General features: G+C 40.5%; 1 protein-coding gene across 1 annotated transcript in view; it reads right to left on the bottom strand.

The window, feature by feature from the left end:
- Cmc1 (C-X9-C motif containing 1) overlaps positions 1 to 14,880 on the bottom strand; it is a 71,014-nt gene that overhangs the window by 11,420 nt on the left and 44,714 nt on the right. The window contains exons 3-5 of the mRNA XM_036193263.1: positions 3,289 to 3,331; positions 2,622 to 2,695; positions 2,369 to 2,459 (exon numbers count right to left, since the gene is read on the bottom strand). Of these exons, the coding sequence (XP_036049156.1) occupies positions 2,369 to 2,459; positions 2,622 to 2,695; positions 3,289 to 3,331 (208 nt within the window). The remainder of the gene's footprint in view (positions 1 to 2,368; positions 2,460 to 2,621; positions 2,696 to 3,288; positions 3,332 to 14,880) is intronic.

Here is a 14,880-nt window from a genome sequence, read left to right on the forward strand (position 1 = left end):
GGTCTGTAGACCTCTGGGCAGATCTCTCCATTCTCTCAATATAGCACATTTTGATCTTGCAGGAAAAAGGTCTGTTCAGCAGGTGCTTTTTGTGTGAGGCTTCCCCACGCACTCCTGTTTTCTATAGCACTCAGTACTCTAGCCAGGGAAGACCCTACTTCAGCCATATCCATGCAGTCTCCTGCGAAAGCCTCACTAACAACTTGTCAGAACCCAGAGCCGAGGAACAAGTCTCCCTGGTACCTGTGGCTCCTCCCAGCGCTTCTCATTGGCCACTTACCCTAAACCCCTCCCTCTCCGGGGCCAGGCTTAGCTTCCCTACAGAACTCAGCCATTTTGGTAGTGCTCTCTTGGCTGGCAGCTGGCTCTGCTCCTAGATCTCTCTTCTTCTGTTTGCCCCACCCCCGCCCCCACAACCCCCCATTCACGACCCAGTTCAGTCTGGAACCTTCCAGATGCCTCTGGCTATGCCCCTTCCTGTCTCAATAGGCCTCGCCCACCATACCTGAAAGCGGTCAGGCCCTGACTGCTCATTCAACTTTCACTTGTGGGTACCAGGGACAGCCGTGTGTCCTCCGGCTCTGCGCATATCTATTGCTTTTCCATGTGCCTGCTGCTTTAGTGTTGCTTTGGCTTACTGCACCTCTGTAAAACATCTGTGTTCCTACAAAACACACGTTTAGGAGAAGGAGAAACTTGTCTGAGGCGCACTAGGAGCAGGACCAGAAGCCACTCCTCCACAGTGAAGGGCTGGTGCAGGGCCTGGCCAGCTGCCCTCACAGCTGAGACTGCCTCTGAGAACAGCATACAGGCTGTTGGTGGGTTTCCTCATCTCTAACTGCAGAGTGGGTGATGGGTTTGGATAATCTTGTCCCTCCAAACTGTGGGATTCTAAATTAAAATTTGTTCTTAAAAACAAGTAAGGGATTCAGAAAAAGCATTACTTTTTAATTCATTCTCCTAAGAAATATCACACCATACTCATATTTATGTTTCAAGGGCTGCATTAGGAAAAACGGAACAACAGCTTGCCAAAATTAAAATCTCACAACTATCAATTAACTTACTAAAATATTTTGGGTTATTTGTTAATAATGTATATAATAGACCCATATGGAGATGAAAACCAAAAGGCTGGAGAGATGGCTCAGTGGTTAAGAGCACTGGCTACTTTTCCAGAAGTCCTGAGTTCAATTCCCAACAACCACATAGTGGCTCACAACCATCTGTATAATGAGATCTGATGCTCTCTTCTGGCATAAAGTTATACATGCAGATTATATATGTACATGCACTTATATACATAAAATAAATAAATAAATATCCTTTAAAAAAAAAAAAGCACCTGCATTCAATGAAATCTGCTCCTTCCTTCCTTTTTTTTTCTTTTTTTTTTTTTTCTTTTTTTTTTTTTCTGGACACATTCTCACTGTGTAGCTCTGGCTGTCCTAGAACTCACTCTGTAGATTAGGCTGGCCTTGAACTCACAGAGATCTCCTAACGCTGCCTTTTTAATGCTGAGAGTAAAAGCGTGCACCACCACCCTGAAATCTGCATACTCTCATTTAAAGAATTAAGGACCTAAGCTGAGACTGGTAGCTCCCCAAGTATAATTCTAGCTCTCAGAAGGTAGAGGCAAAAGGATCAGGCTAAGCTCAAGGCCAGCCTACACTGCACAGTGAAGTCCAGGCTAGCTGGAGCTACACACCCAGACCCTATCTTAAAACCAATAGCAAAGAGTTGAGGACCAATAGTAGAGTACTCATCACTATGATATCAAAATGCTGTTTCAAAAGAACAGATGAGATGGCTCAGCAAGTAAAATCCTATGACCTGAGTTCGATCCCCAGATCCCACAGTGAAAGGAGTGAAGGAACTGATTACTGAGAGTTATCCTCTGACCTCCACACATGTTGTGATGTGCACATACACATCATAAACACATAATATATTTTAATTTGATAAGCTTCAGAAATCAAAATTTACTTTTATAGCTTTCATATAATTTGCTGCAACTTTCCTAGGAGTTGAAACAACAATTCAGCAAGTCAAACAACAGGCTAAAAAGTCCCTAGGGATTGTCTAGTTCAGCAGCTTTTCATTAGAAGAACTAAAAAGCATGCTATACTAAATCTATAAACCAACCTGTTGTAGAAAGAGGATTTGTTAAACCATGTGGAAAATCATACATACAATTCTGACAAATATAAATTCAAAGAAATTCCTTCATAAATGTCTTTTTCTCTTTTAGAACAACCTGTACCATATTGATGTCTTAACCAAAAACATGAAGCACTTGGTGGAGGAGGCACAGAACATATCACAGGTAATGAACTAAGTAACATTCTGACCGACAAGCACTACTTACTAAGCAGTTAGGCAGTCTTTCAATGCAGAATTTTCTTTCCAGCATTTTACTACCATAAGGATTCCAGAGTCCTTGCAACATCTGGTAAAATCTGAAATTAAAAAAAAAAAAAAAAAAAAAAAGACATTACCTTAATTGATTTTAGAAGTTCTAACACAGTCTCTCACTTAGAATCCATTATCCAGACTGCACATATTCTGTGCTCAATAAAAAAAATACCCCCAGTAAAGGGCAGACTTCAAGGATTGCTCACTTTGTAGAAAAGGATCCGAGAGGGGGACTTGGGAGAGACGGGCAGGGAAGAGACACAGTGACCTCACAGGATTCCTAGTGGTAAAAAGCACATCCAAGGGAATAAATAACGAGACAAGTTAAGACTGTTCCCAGGACCAGGTATCTGGTATGTTTCCTCTAAGCACATGGCAGAGCTGAAGACTTCCCTCTGACACTCTACAGGCCTCCACCTTCTGAAGACACTGCAATGTGCCTTAACTTCTAGTAACAGGGCTCTCGTTCGTTACCAAGAGCTAAGATACCATAGAAATTACAAATAGGTTTCTGTTTCATTTCCATCCTGGGATCTCACCTTTTACATGGCACATTTAGTCTCTGGGGCCACACTCTACCCACAGCCAGGCCACTGGCTCTGCCTTGCAACTGCTTTGCCTCAGATGCAGCTGCACCCTCTCCTCCCCACAGGCCAATGCACTTTGCCCTGATTCTTTGAAGCAGTCCTCCAGACTGCTCTGCTACTTTGTGGCTACTGTGCTTCTAGTAGTTCCAGGTTAAGCTGTGAAGTAACTATTATGCTGTCAAGTATCCAGCCATTACCCATCAGGTGTGAAACATGACATCAGCCTCACAAAGAAGCTGTAAGGGTACAGTCTCAATGTTTTCATAGTTCCTGTAGTACGACTTACCAAGGTTTCCTCTTCCCTTGAGCCATGTGCTGCTTTCTAATCACTAAGGAATAGAAGTTACTTATAATTAGCTTAAAGTAAGCAGATAATTTCAGGAATCTTCATACAGCTACATACCTATAATATGTGACAAAATATTTTTAAACCACAGAACCAAAAATGACAGAAATAAATTAAATACGCACAAAACTTATTGGAGTTGGGAGGACTTGGCCAAAACTAGAGCCCCACAGCAGACACACCTGTATCTTCCACAGCAACATGCTTAGACTCTGAAGAGAGCTGGCAGAACAAGAACAAGGACCAAAGACACAGAGATCAAATGAACTTAAATAATGCATAGGATGTAGCACATGAAAAGTGTTCTGTTATATCTGTCACAGCCCACAGAGTGAGTGGCCTTAGGTCTCAGCCCTCCCACATCCCAACTCCATCTAACTGTTTAGTCTGAATATTACCCATTCCTTCCATCACTCCACTTCTGTTCTCTATACAGATGAGCTGAGCATGAAGGATAGTCAAACCAAATGAACTTACTTTGTGTCCTTTGGCCAAGTACTTCCAACAACTCAAATCACAAAGCAGGCTTAAGGTTAGCCCATCATTAGTGGATACACTAAGGGGCAGCCACATAGATGTTGAGAAGTCCTTTACTTTTGATTTTGGAATATTTATTGTGGTGATATATTGTTTACAATCTAAGAAATAAAAGCTTGTCTGAAGATCAGAGGACAGAGCCAGCCACAGAGTTAGCCAAAGAGGGCAGGCAATGGTGGTACACACCTTTAATCCTAGCACTTGGGAGGCAGAGACAGATTTCTGTGAGTTCAAGGTCACACTGGGCTACACAAGATTAATCCAGTTTAAAAGAGAAACAGAGCCAGGCAATGGTGGCACACACCTTTAATCCCAGCACTAGGAAGGTTGAGACAGGAAATGATAATGGCTAGGTAGAAAAAGGAATATAAGGCAGGAGAAGACACAAACTCACACTCTTCAGGCTGAGAAGTTGGCGAGGGAAGAGGTGGTGGCTGTGGCTTGCTCTGCTTCTCTGATCTTTCAGCTTTCACCCTGATATCTGGCTCTGGGTTTTTATTAAGACCAGTTAGGATTCATGCATCAGCCTATTTTCCATACACGTGTGTTTTTGAACTTGGAGCATTGTGTTAAGATTCGATCACAAATAAAAAGACACAGGCAGTCCTCAAAAAGAATGTGTCCATACAGTTAATGCAGAATTGACCACTTTGACTAGAGGGTTCTTTTAAGAGAACTGCCATGTCAACAGGTGATAAAAAGTAAGCTAGACAATCCTCCACTGTGCCCTACTGTGACCTCATCACACCCACGCCAAACTGGTTCCTTCACTCGGATAATGGCTGGAAAAATCATCATTGCCATCCTGAGTTCTGCCTGAAGAAAAAAAAAAAAACCATGCTAGTTGGCAAATTCCCAGGCCTTTTTGGAAAACACAGTGGTTACTATCAAAAGTTTAATTCATAAATTGAACAAACCCAACATTATTTTAACCAAGAAAAAAAGTATTGCATTTGTTTATGCTACAGAATATTACTTTAACTGTGTAAAGGTGTGTTACTTTTGTCTGTGCTGCATTTGTTTACTTAGGTAAAGATGTGTTGCATCTGTTTATGCTACAGAATATTACTTTAACTGTGGAAAGATGTGTTGCATCTGTTTATGCTACAGAATATTACTTTAACTGTGGAAAGATGTGCTGCATTTGTTTACTTAGGTAAAGATGTGTTGCATTTGTTTACTTAGGTAAAGATGTGTTGCATTTGTTTACTTAGGTAAAGATGTGTTGCATTTGTTTACTTAGGTAAAGATGTGTTGCATTTGTTTACTTAGGCAAAGATGTGTTGCATTTGTTTACTTAGGTAAAGATGTGTTGCATTTGTTTACTTAGGCAAAGATGTGTTGCATTTGTTTACTTAGGTAAAGATGTGTTGCATTTGTTTACTTAGGTAAAGATGTGTTGCATTTGTTTACTTAGGTAAAGATGTGTTGCATTTGTTTACTTAGGTAAAGATGTGTTGCATTTGTTTACTTAGGTAAAGATGTGTTGCATTTGTTTACTTAGGCAAAGATGTGTTGCATTTGTTTACTTAGGTAAAGATGTGTTGCATTTGTTTACTTAGGCAAAGATGTGTTGCATTTGTTTACTTAGGCAAAGATGTGTTGCATTTGTTTACTTAGGCAAAGATGTGTTGCATTTGTTTACTTAGGCAAAGATGTGTTGCATTTGTTTACTTAGGTAAAGATGTGTTGCATTTGTTTACTTAGGCAAAGATGGTTGCATTTGTTTACTTAGGCAAAGATGTGTTGCATTTGTTTACTTAGGTAAAGATGTGCTGCATTTGTTTACTTAGGTAAAGATGTGTTGCATTTGTTTACTTAGGCAAAGATGTGTTGCATTTGTTTACTTAGGCAAAGATGTGTTGCATTTGTTTACTTAGGTAAAGATGTGCTGCATTTGTTTACTTAGGTAAAGATGTGCTGCATTTGTTTACTTAGGCAAAGATTGTTGCATTTGTTTACTTAGGCAAAGATGTGCTGCATTTGTTTACTTAGGTAAAGATGTGCTGCATTTGTTTACTTAGGTAAAGATGTGCTGCATTTGTTTACTTAGGTAAAGATGTGTTGCATTTGTTTACTTAGGCAAAGATTGTTGCATTTGTTTACTTAGGCAAAGATGTGTTGCATTTGTTTACTTAGGTAAAGATGTGTTGCATTTGTTTCACCTTGCCTGCCTAAAGCATCTGTTTGGTCTAATAAAGAGCTGACTGGCCAGTATCTAGGCTGAGAAAGGATAGACAGGGCTGGCAGGCAGAGAGAATAAATAGGAGGAGAAATCTAGGCTCAAAAAAAAAAAGAAAGAGCAGGAGGAATGAGAGAAGGAGGAGGAAGAGGAGGAGAGAACAAGGGAGACACCCAGAGTCAGAAACCAGGCAGAAGCCAGCCAACAGACATAGAGAAGCAACAAAATACAGACATACAGAACTGAGAAAGGTAATAAACCCTGAGGCAAAAGGAACATGAACAGGTTAAGTGTAAGAGCTTTCAAAAGACCTATGCTAGGCCTGAGCATTCAAAACCAATAAGTCTCTGTATCATGATTTGGGAGCTGAATCATGGCTCAAAGAAAAAGCCTAGTACACTCTATTGGCTTAGTTCATCACAGAACACTTGAACGTTGCATTGTTTTAATGTCCATTTTCCCCCAAAGAATGGAAGTGTCCTAAGCTGGAAACTGATGGAAACGGCATTTCTGGGTTCTGCTCACATAAGAGGTGCCCACAGTTGTATTCCCCTTGTTCACGTCTCTTCTGGAGTAACTGTGACTGGCCTGAAGCCTCAAGATGTTCTGTTAGGGTTCTATCATGTGTTTAGCAACAAGACTTTAAAAAAGATCTTTCTTTCCTCCTGCATTAGCATATAGTCATGTAAGAATAATGTTGCTAATACTGCCAAATGTACAACCTTCATTTCATTTCTCTCGAAGAAACTACCTAGTATCATATAACAAACTACTGATAAAAGTCTTTATGTATAATAAAAGATGCATCAAAAATGTCTAGGAATAGATTTTGTCCCCACAACCCTTCCCCTGGTGATGACCATCCCATCTTCTCCCTGGCCCCTCTGCTGCTGAGCCCTACCCCCAATCCCAGCTGACTTCCACCACTGAGGCACAGACCACACCAGCCAGAAAGGGTGAGTGACCCACCTGCCAGAGGAACTGCACCCCTCCCTGGATTCCATCCCGGGTTACCCTTCCCCAAGCCCACAGCAGTCCAGCTATTCCCAGGTCCTGCAGCTGGGCCCTCCCAATAACCCAAGAAGACTTCCACCAAGCAGGCCCAAGACACACAAGCCAGAATGTGGATAACTCCCCTGCCAGCATAACTTTACCCCTCCCTCAATTCCAGCCCCCATAACTCTTCCCCAAGCCAACACAATCCCAGCTTGTCCCTGGCTCTGCTGCTGGGCCCTGTCCCTAACCCCAGCAGCCTTTACCACTGAGGCACAGACCACACAAGCCACAACCAGTGACTGACCCTCCTGTGCCCTGCTCTCTTCCATCTCATCACCAGTGCCACTGCTGGGCCCTCCCCTAACTCCAGAGAAATCCAGCTGTCCTGGGGCAACCCTCACCAGTTGAAAGTGGTGCCTGCCAGCTAGACTGCTACCTCCCTCCACCCCTCCCCCGGGTTCTGCTTCCCCAAGACTCAAACTGCAGACCAACCTACCCCACTTCATTATCCTCCCCAAGGTTAGCTCAGAGGCCCACATACAGTCCACATCAGTCAAAAGAACAGCCCTAGCAGCTCTACCAGAGGCCAGGCTGGTCCTAGGTACCCTAAAAAATAACTCAGGCTTTACTGGAGGCCAGGCCAGATCTAGATACTCAAGAACACTTCAGCTTTACAGGAGGCCAGACAGGATCAAGGGACCCAAGGCCCCCAAAACCCTATTGGAGATATTCTACTGGACTTGAAGACTCACCAGTCACCAGAACCCTTAGCCACATAGGCCAGAAGACCAGAGTGTAAACAGGAACCAAGGAACAAAATACCTATCCAACAAAGACAAACACAGGAATCAACACCTAGACCTGTAGTCACCCCAAACCCAGATGCCTAAGAACACAGTAACAGAAAGGGCAGTATGTCATCACCAGAACCCAGCTATCCTACCACAGCAAGACCTGAACATTCCAACTATCCTACCACAGCAAGACCTGAACATTCCAACTCAGCTGAAGCACACGAAAACCACCTTAAAAATAATTTTATGAAGATGACAGGGGTCCTTAAAGAGGATATGAAAAAATCCCTTAAAGAAACTGAGGAAAAAGACAATCAAAAAATTGAAGGAAATCAATAAGTCTCTTAAAGAATGTCAAGAAAAAACAGTGGATAGAAACAAAATTGTTCAAGACCTGAAAATGGAAATAGAAGCAATAAAGAAAACACAAAGCTGAGGGAAATCTAGAAATGGAAAATCTGAGTAAATGAATAGGAACTAAAGATCACCAACAGAATACAAGAGATGGAAGAGAGAACCTCAGGCATTGAAGACAGATGAAATAGACTCATTGCTCAAAGAAAATGTTAAAGCTAAAGAATTCCTAACACAAAATATTCAGGAAATCTAGGATACCATGAAAAGACGAAACCTAAGAATACGAGGGATAGAAGAATCCCAGCTCAAAGGCCCAGAAATATATTCAACAAAATCATAGAAAAAAGTTTTCCCAACCTAAAGAAGAACTCACCTATAAAGCTAAAAGAAGCTTACAGAACACCAAATAGACAAGAAAAAAAGAACACCAAATAGAATAGACAAGAAAAAAGTCCCCTTGCCACACAATAATCAAAATACTGAACATACAGAATAAAGAGAAAATATTAAAAACTGTAAAGGAAAAAGCCCAAGTAACATATAAAGGCAGACCTATCATAATTATACCGACTTCTCAATGGAGACTTTAAAAGCCCAGAAGAGCTGGACAAATGTCTTGCAGACTCTAAGAGACCATGGATGCCAGCCCAGACTACTATACCCAGGAAAACTTTCAATTACCATAGATGGAGAGAAACAAGGTATTTCATGACAAAGTAAAATTTAATCAATATCTATTCACCAATCCAGCCCACAGAAGGTACTAGAAGAAAAACTCCAATCCAAGGAAGTTAGCTATACCCACAAAAACATAGGCAATAGAAAATCTCACACCAGCAAAACCCAAAGAAAGGAAGCACACACAAAAAAACACAACACAACAACAAATAACAAGAATTAACAATCACCAGGCATTAATGTCTCTCAATATCAATGGACTCAATTTACCAATAAAAAGACACAGGCTGTCATGTGGAGGTGGTGCACGCCTTTATTCCCAGCACTAGGTAGGCAAAGTGAGGTGGATCTATGTGAGTTCAAGGCCAACTTGGTCTACAGAGCGAGATCCAGGATAGGCACCAAAACTACACAGAGAAACCGGGAGGGGGGGAAGGGGGAAGGAGAGGGGACAGGCTTATAGAATGGACACAAAAACAGGATCCATCCTCCTGCTGCATACAAGAAATACACTCAACATCAAAGACAGACATTACCTCAGAGAAAAGGATTGGAAAAAGATTTTCCAATCAAACAGACCTAAGAAGCAAGCTGGTATAGCTATTCCAATATCTAACAAAATAGACTTCAAACCAAAATTAATCAAAAGAGATGGAGAAGGACATTTGATACTCATCAAATGACAAATTCATGAAGATGATGTCTCAATTCTGAACATCTATGCCCCAAATACAAAAGCACCCACGTTTGTAAAAGAAATGTTACTGAAGCTTAAATTACATATTGAACACCATACATTAGTAATGGGAGACCTCAACACCCCACTCTCACCAAAAGGACAGGTTGTCCAGACAGAAACTAAACAGAGAAATAACAGAACTAACAGATGTTATGACTCAAGTGGATCTAACAGATAGCTACAGAACATTTCATCCAAAATAAAAAACAATATACCTGCTTCTCAGTACCTCATGGAACCTTCTCCAAAACTAATCATATACTCAGTTAAAAAGCAAGTCTTAACAGATACAAAAATATTGGAATAAACCCCTGTATCTTATCAGATCATTATGGATTAGAGTTGAAATTCAACAACACAAACTACAGAAAGTCTGCAAACTAATGGAAACTAAACAACCTCAACTGAATTGCCCATGGGTCAAGAAAAAAAATTTTAAAAAAAAAATGAAGACTTCATAAAATTAAATGAAAATGAATGCACAACATACCCAAACGTATGGGACACAAGAAAGCAGTGCTAAGAGGAAAGCTCATAGCACTCAGTGCCTTCATAAAGAATTTGGAGAAATCCCATACTATGACTTAACAGCACACCTGAAACCTCTAGAACAAAAAGAAGCAACACACCCAAGAGCAGTAAGTAGATGACAGGAAATAATCAAACTGAGGGCTGAAATCAATAAAATAGAAACAGAGTATACAAAGAATCAGTGAAACAAAGAGTTGGTTCTTTGAGAAAAATTAACAAGATACACAGACCTTTATCCAAACTAACTAAAAGTCTAAGAGAGAATATCCAAATTAAGAAAATCAGGAATAAAAAGGGAGACATAACAACAGACACCAGCAAAATCCAGACAATCATAAGGTCATACTTCAAAAACCTGTACTCCACAAAATTGGAAAATCTAAAAGATACAGGCAAATTTCTTGAAAGATACCACATACCAAAATTAAACCAAGATTAGATAAACAATTTAAACAGACCTATATTATGGAATAATCTTTTTGTACACTGTGGATATGTGTTACTTGGATTGGTTTAATATAAAGCTGAACAGCTATTAGCTAGGCAGGATTTTTGGGGCAGAGAGGATGCTGGGAAGAGAAGGGTAAAGTCCGCAGCCATATGCAGAGGAAGCAGGACATGTAGAAGATGTAGTAACAAGCCATGAGCATCATGGCAGCATATAAATTAATTAAAATGGGTTAAGTTATAAGAGCTAGTTAGAAACAAGCCTAAGCTATCGGCCGAGCTTTCATAATTAATAAGAAGTCTCCATGTGGTTATTTGGGAGCTGGCAAGTGGGACAGAAAAATCTGCCTACAGACCTATAACCCCTAAGGAAATAGAAACAGTCATTATAAGTTTCCCAACCAAGAAAAGCCCAGATGTTTTCAGTACAGAATTCTACCAGACTTTGAAAGAAAAGCTAATACCAGTACTCCTCAAATAATTCCACAAAATAGAAACAGAAGGAACATTGCCAAATTCTTTCCACGAGGCCATAGTCACCTGATACCCAAACCATACAAAGACTCAACAAAGAAAGAGAAATACAGATGCTGGCAAACTGAATCTAAGAACACATCTAAAAGATCATCCACCATGAACAAGTGGGCTTCATCCCAGAGATGCATATGAAAATCTGTCAGTGTAATCAACCATATAAACAAACTGAAAGAAAAAAAAAAACACCACATGATCATCTCATTAGCTGTTGAAAGCCTTTGACAAAAATCCAACACCCCTTCATGATAAGTCTTGTAGAAATGAGGGATAAAAGGAACATGACCTAAATATAATAAAAGCAATATACAGCAAGCTGACAGCAAATATCAAACTAAATGGAGAGAAACTCAAAGCAATTCCATTAAAATCAGGAACAAGACAAGGCTGTCCATTCTCTTCACATCCATTCAGTATAGTACTCGAAATTCTAGCTAGAGCCATAAGACAACAGAAGGAGATCAAGGGGATATACTTGGAAAAGAAGTCAAAGTATCGCTATTTGCAGATGACATGATAATATACATAAGCAAACCCCAAAAGTCAACCAGGGAACTCCTACAGCTGGAAAATGTAGCATGAATCCTAATTCATCTTAATTAAAACCCCAGAGCCATATGTCAGGCTAAATAAAAAAGGACAGAGAGACAAAGGAACAAGCCACAGCCACCTCCTACCTCACCAACTCCTCAGCTGAAAGAGACTGAGCTCCAGAAAGACAAACATGGTATGTACTCAGTCATAAGTGGATATTAGCCATAAAGGACCATGCTACAACCCACAGAACCAGAGAGGCTAGGTAATAAGGAAGGTCCAAAGGGGGACATGTGGATCTCCCTGAGAAAGGAAAAATAGAAGAGATCTCCTGAGTGGAACAGGAGCAGGTAGGAATGGGAACTTGAGGGACTGGGTTGTGGGGTAGATGTAAGGGGAGAGTACTGAAAGAATTGACTAGAAGCGGGGGTGGGTGGGGAGACTTGGGGGTCAGGCAGAAACTTGATACAAGGGAAATTTCCACAAATCTATAAGGACGACCCCAGCTAAGACTCTTAGAAATAGTGGATAAGTAGCCTGAACTGGCCATCTCCTGTGATCACACTGAAGACTACCCCAATTGTCATCAGAGAGTCTTTATCTAATAACTGATGGAAACAGATAAAGAGACCCAGTGCCAAACATTAGTCCAAGCTCAGGGAACCATGCTCAAGAGAGGGAGGAAGGACTGTAGGAGCCAGAGGGGTCAAGGACATCACAAGAAAACCCACAAAATCAATTTACCTTGCTCATAGGAACTCACAAAGTCTAAACCAACATCCAAGGATCCTGCATGGGACCAACCTAGACCCTCTACATATTTATGACAGTTTTGTAACTTGGACTACTTATGGGACTCCTAACAATGGGAGCAGGGACTGTGCCTAACTCTTTGGCTGGCTCTTGAGAACCTATTCCTCCTACTGGATTACCTTGCCCAGTCTTAATACAAGGGTAAGTGCTTATTCCAATTTGATATGCCATGTTTTGTTGATACCTATGGAAGGCCTGCCCCTTTCTGAACAGAGAGAAGGAATAGACTGAGGTGGGGAGGGGGAGAGTGGAGAGCAGAGAGGAGATGGGAGGAGGGGATAGGAGGTGAGGAAGGAGAAGAAACTGTGGTCAAGATGTAAAATAAATAAATAAATTTGTTTTAAAAAGTCTAGGAAGAACCAGAAGCTTCAGTCTAAGATAGTGGACAAAATAATAATTCATGCTGCAATTAATTATTTATAGGCACAGTTTCCAGTTACTGTGATATGAACAAACTTTGAGTGTCCAATAAGCCATACACTGGGGGAATCTAAACATCAAACACTTGCTGGGCAGTAGTGGCACACGCCTTTAATCCCAGCACTCGGGAGGTAGAGGCAGGTGGATCTCTGTGAGTTCAAGTCCAACCTCGTCTACTGAGCGAGTTTTAGGACAGCCAGGGCTACACAGAAAAACTCTGTCTCAAAAAAAGAAAAAAAAAAAGGAAAAGAAAAAATCAGATACTTGATCTTGATCTTCTACATTTTTTCTTAGTTATCCAGAACTAAGGTGCTTCTTGAGATAAAATAATTTTAAAAGATACATTTTTAAAAACATATTTTATTGGTAGCTGGAAGGATGGCTCAGCAGTTAGGAGTTCTTGGTGCTCTTGCAGAGAACCTGGCTTTAGGTTCCAGCACCCACATGGTAGATCACAACCACCTGTAACTCCATTCCAAAGGAATCCAATACCCTCTTCTGACCTCTGGAGGCACCAGGCAGACACATGGAACATATACATGTACATAAGCAAAATATTCATATACACAAAAAAATTGTTTTAATTCAAGTCTCTGACTAGAACCACTACTTATATCTCCATTATTTTAAAAAATTAATTAATTATTTTACAATCACTTTTTTTAAGTTTTTTTAAGATTTATTTTAAGTATGTGTATGAGTGTCTGTGGTTGAAGTGTATCCACATGAGTGCAGGTGCCCATGGAGGCCAGAAGAGGGCAGCAGATTCATGGAGCTGGAGCTAAGGGAGATTGTGAGTCACTCCTTTTGTCTTTTTGATGTTGTTGTCACTATCACCTCTTCAGTTTCATGTTGTGTATAGAATTTGTCCAAAAACAAAGTTAAAAATAAATAAATATATAGCACGAAACTTAAGAGTGTTGTGGAAATTACAAACTTGGGGGGGGGGGGGAGAAATAGACTTGTCTGTTTGCTAGAATATAAATTTAATGAGATCTAAATGTAATTCCCAAAAGAAGCAGTCAGTGTGTGCTACTGGCACACAGAGCATATGGGTCTATGGGAAAACACAGGCCAAAGATGTACTACAGATATTACATAGGGGCTTCAGATATCCCTTAATTCACTTCTCCAAAGAAGAAACTTACATGGCCTTTTTTTTTTTTTTTTTAATTCTTCTGTTTTCCATGTAATTTCACTATTATTTCCCTACAAGAACTGAAAGTTACTGATAATAACAACAATGGCAATTACAACACGGATTGCTCACTGTGTGTTAGGCACTGTATTAAATGCTTTATGTATATAAAACCTCTACCAAACAGGCACCATTATTCCCTTAAGTTGCCAGTTGGGGAAATTGAGCTTTAAATAGGTAACATCCTAATTTTAAGACCATACAGTGTGGCACAGACTGAAGTAAAACCAGTCTTTTCAAATCAAGAAAGGTGTCTGTAACAACTGGATCCCACTGGTTCCTTTCCATGATGAGAACAAGGATTGGGAGGCTCACTACCCTGTAGGGACATTCAGACCAACAGGACAGACTAGCAGGCCACTGTTCTCAAGACCCTAGAGTGGAGAGGTAGTAACTCGGCATGCTCCATCACTGTCACAGGAGCAGTGAGTCAGGGCTGCCCGCTGGGTTCTACTGAACAGCAACTTAGTAGCCACCAAAAATAAAATAGCATCAGATACCTCAGCTCCTGAGTCTAAGTTCTACAGAATTCTTATATTTTTAAATATTTTAAGTGAGAACTTTACACATTAGAAAGTGGTTTCTCCAAACTGAACATAATGTGCTAATTTCTTTTCATTATATTTATTGTTCCTGTGACATGATGAATTTACTTTTAACTCCTGATATGAGCACAGGGGAAAGATTATTTATAGGGACAGTGGCAGATCTTTTTGTTGTCTATTTGAAGAGGCAAATGACAATACATTCATGAATGCAATGATAAAGCCTC

Source organism: Onychomys torridus, chromosome 7, assembly GCF_903995425.1.
Source record: "Onychomys torridus chromosome 7, mOncTor1.1, whole genome shotgun sequence".
Taxonomy (NCBI): domain Eukaryota; kingdom Metazoa; phylum Chordata; class Mammalia; order Rodentia; family Cricetidae; genus Onychomys; species Onychomys torridus.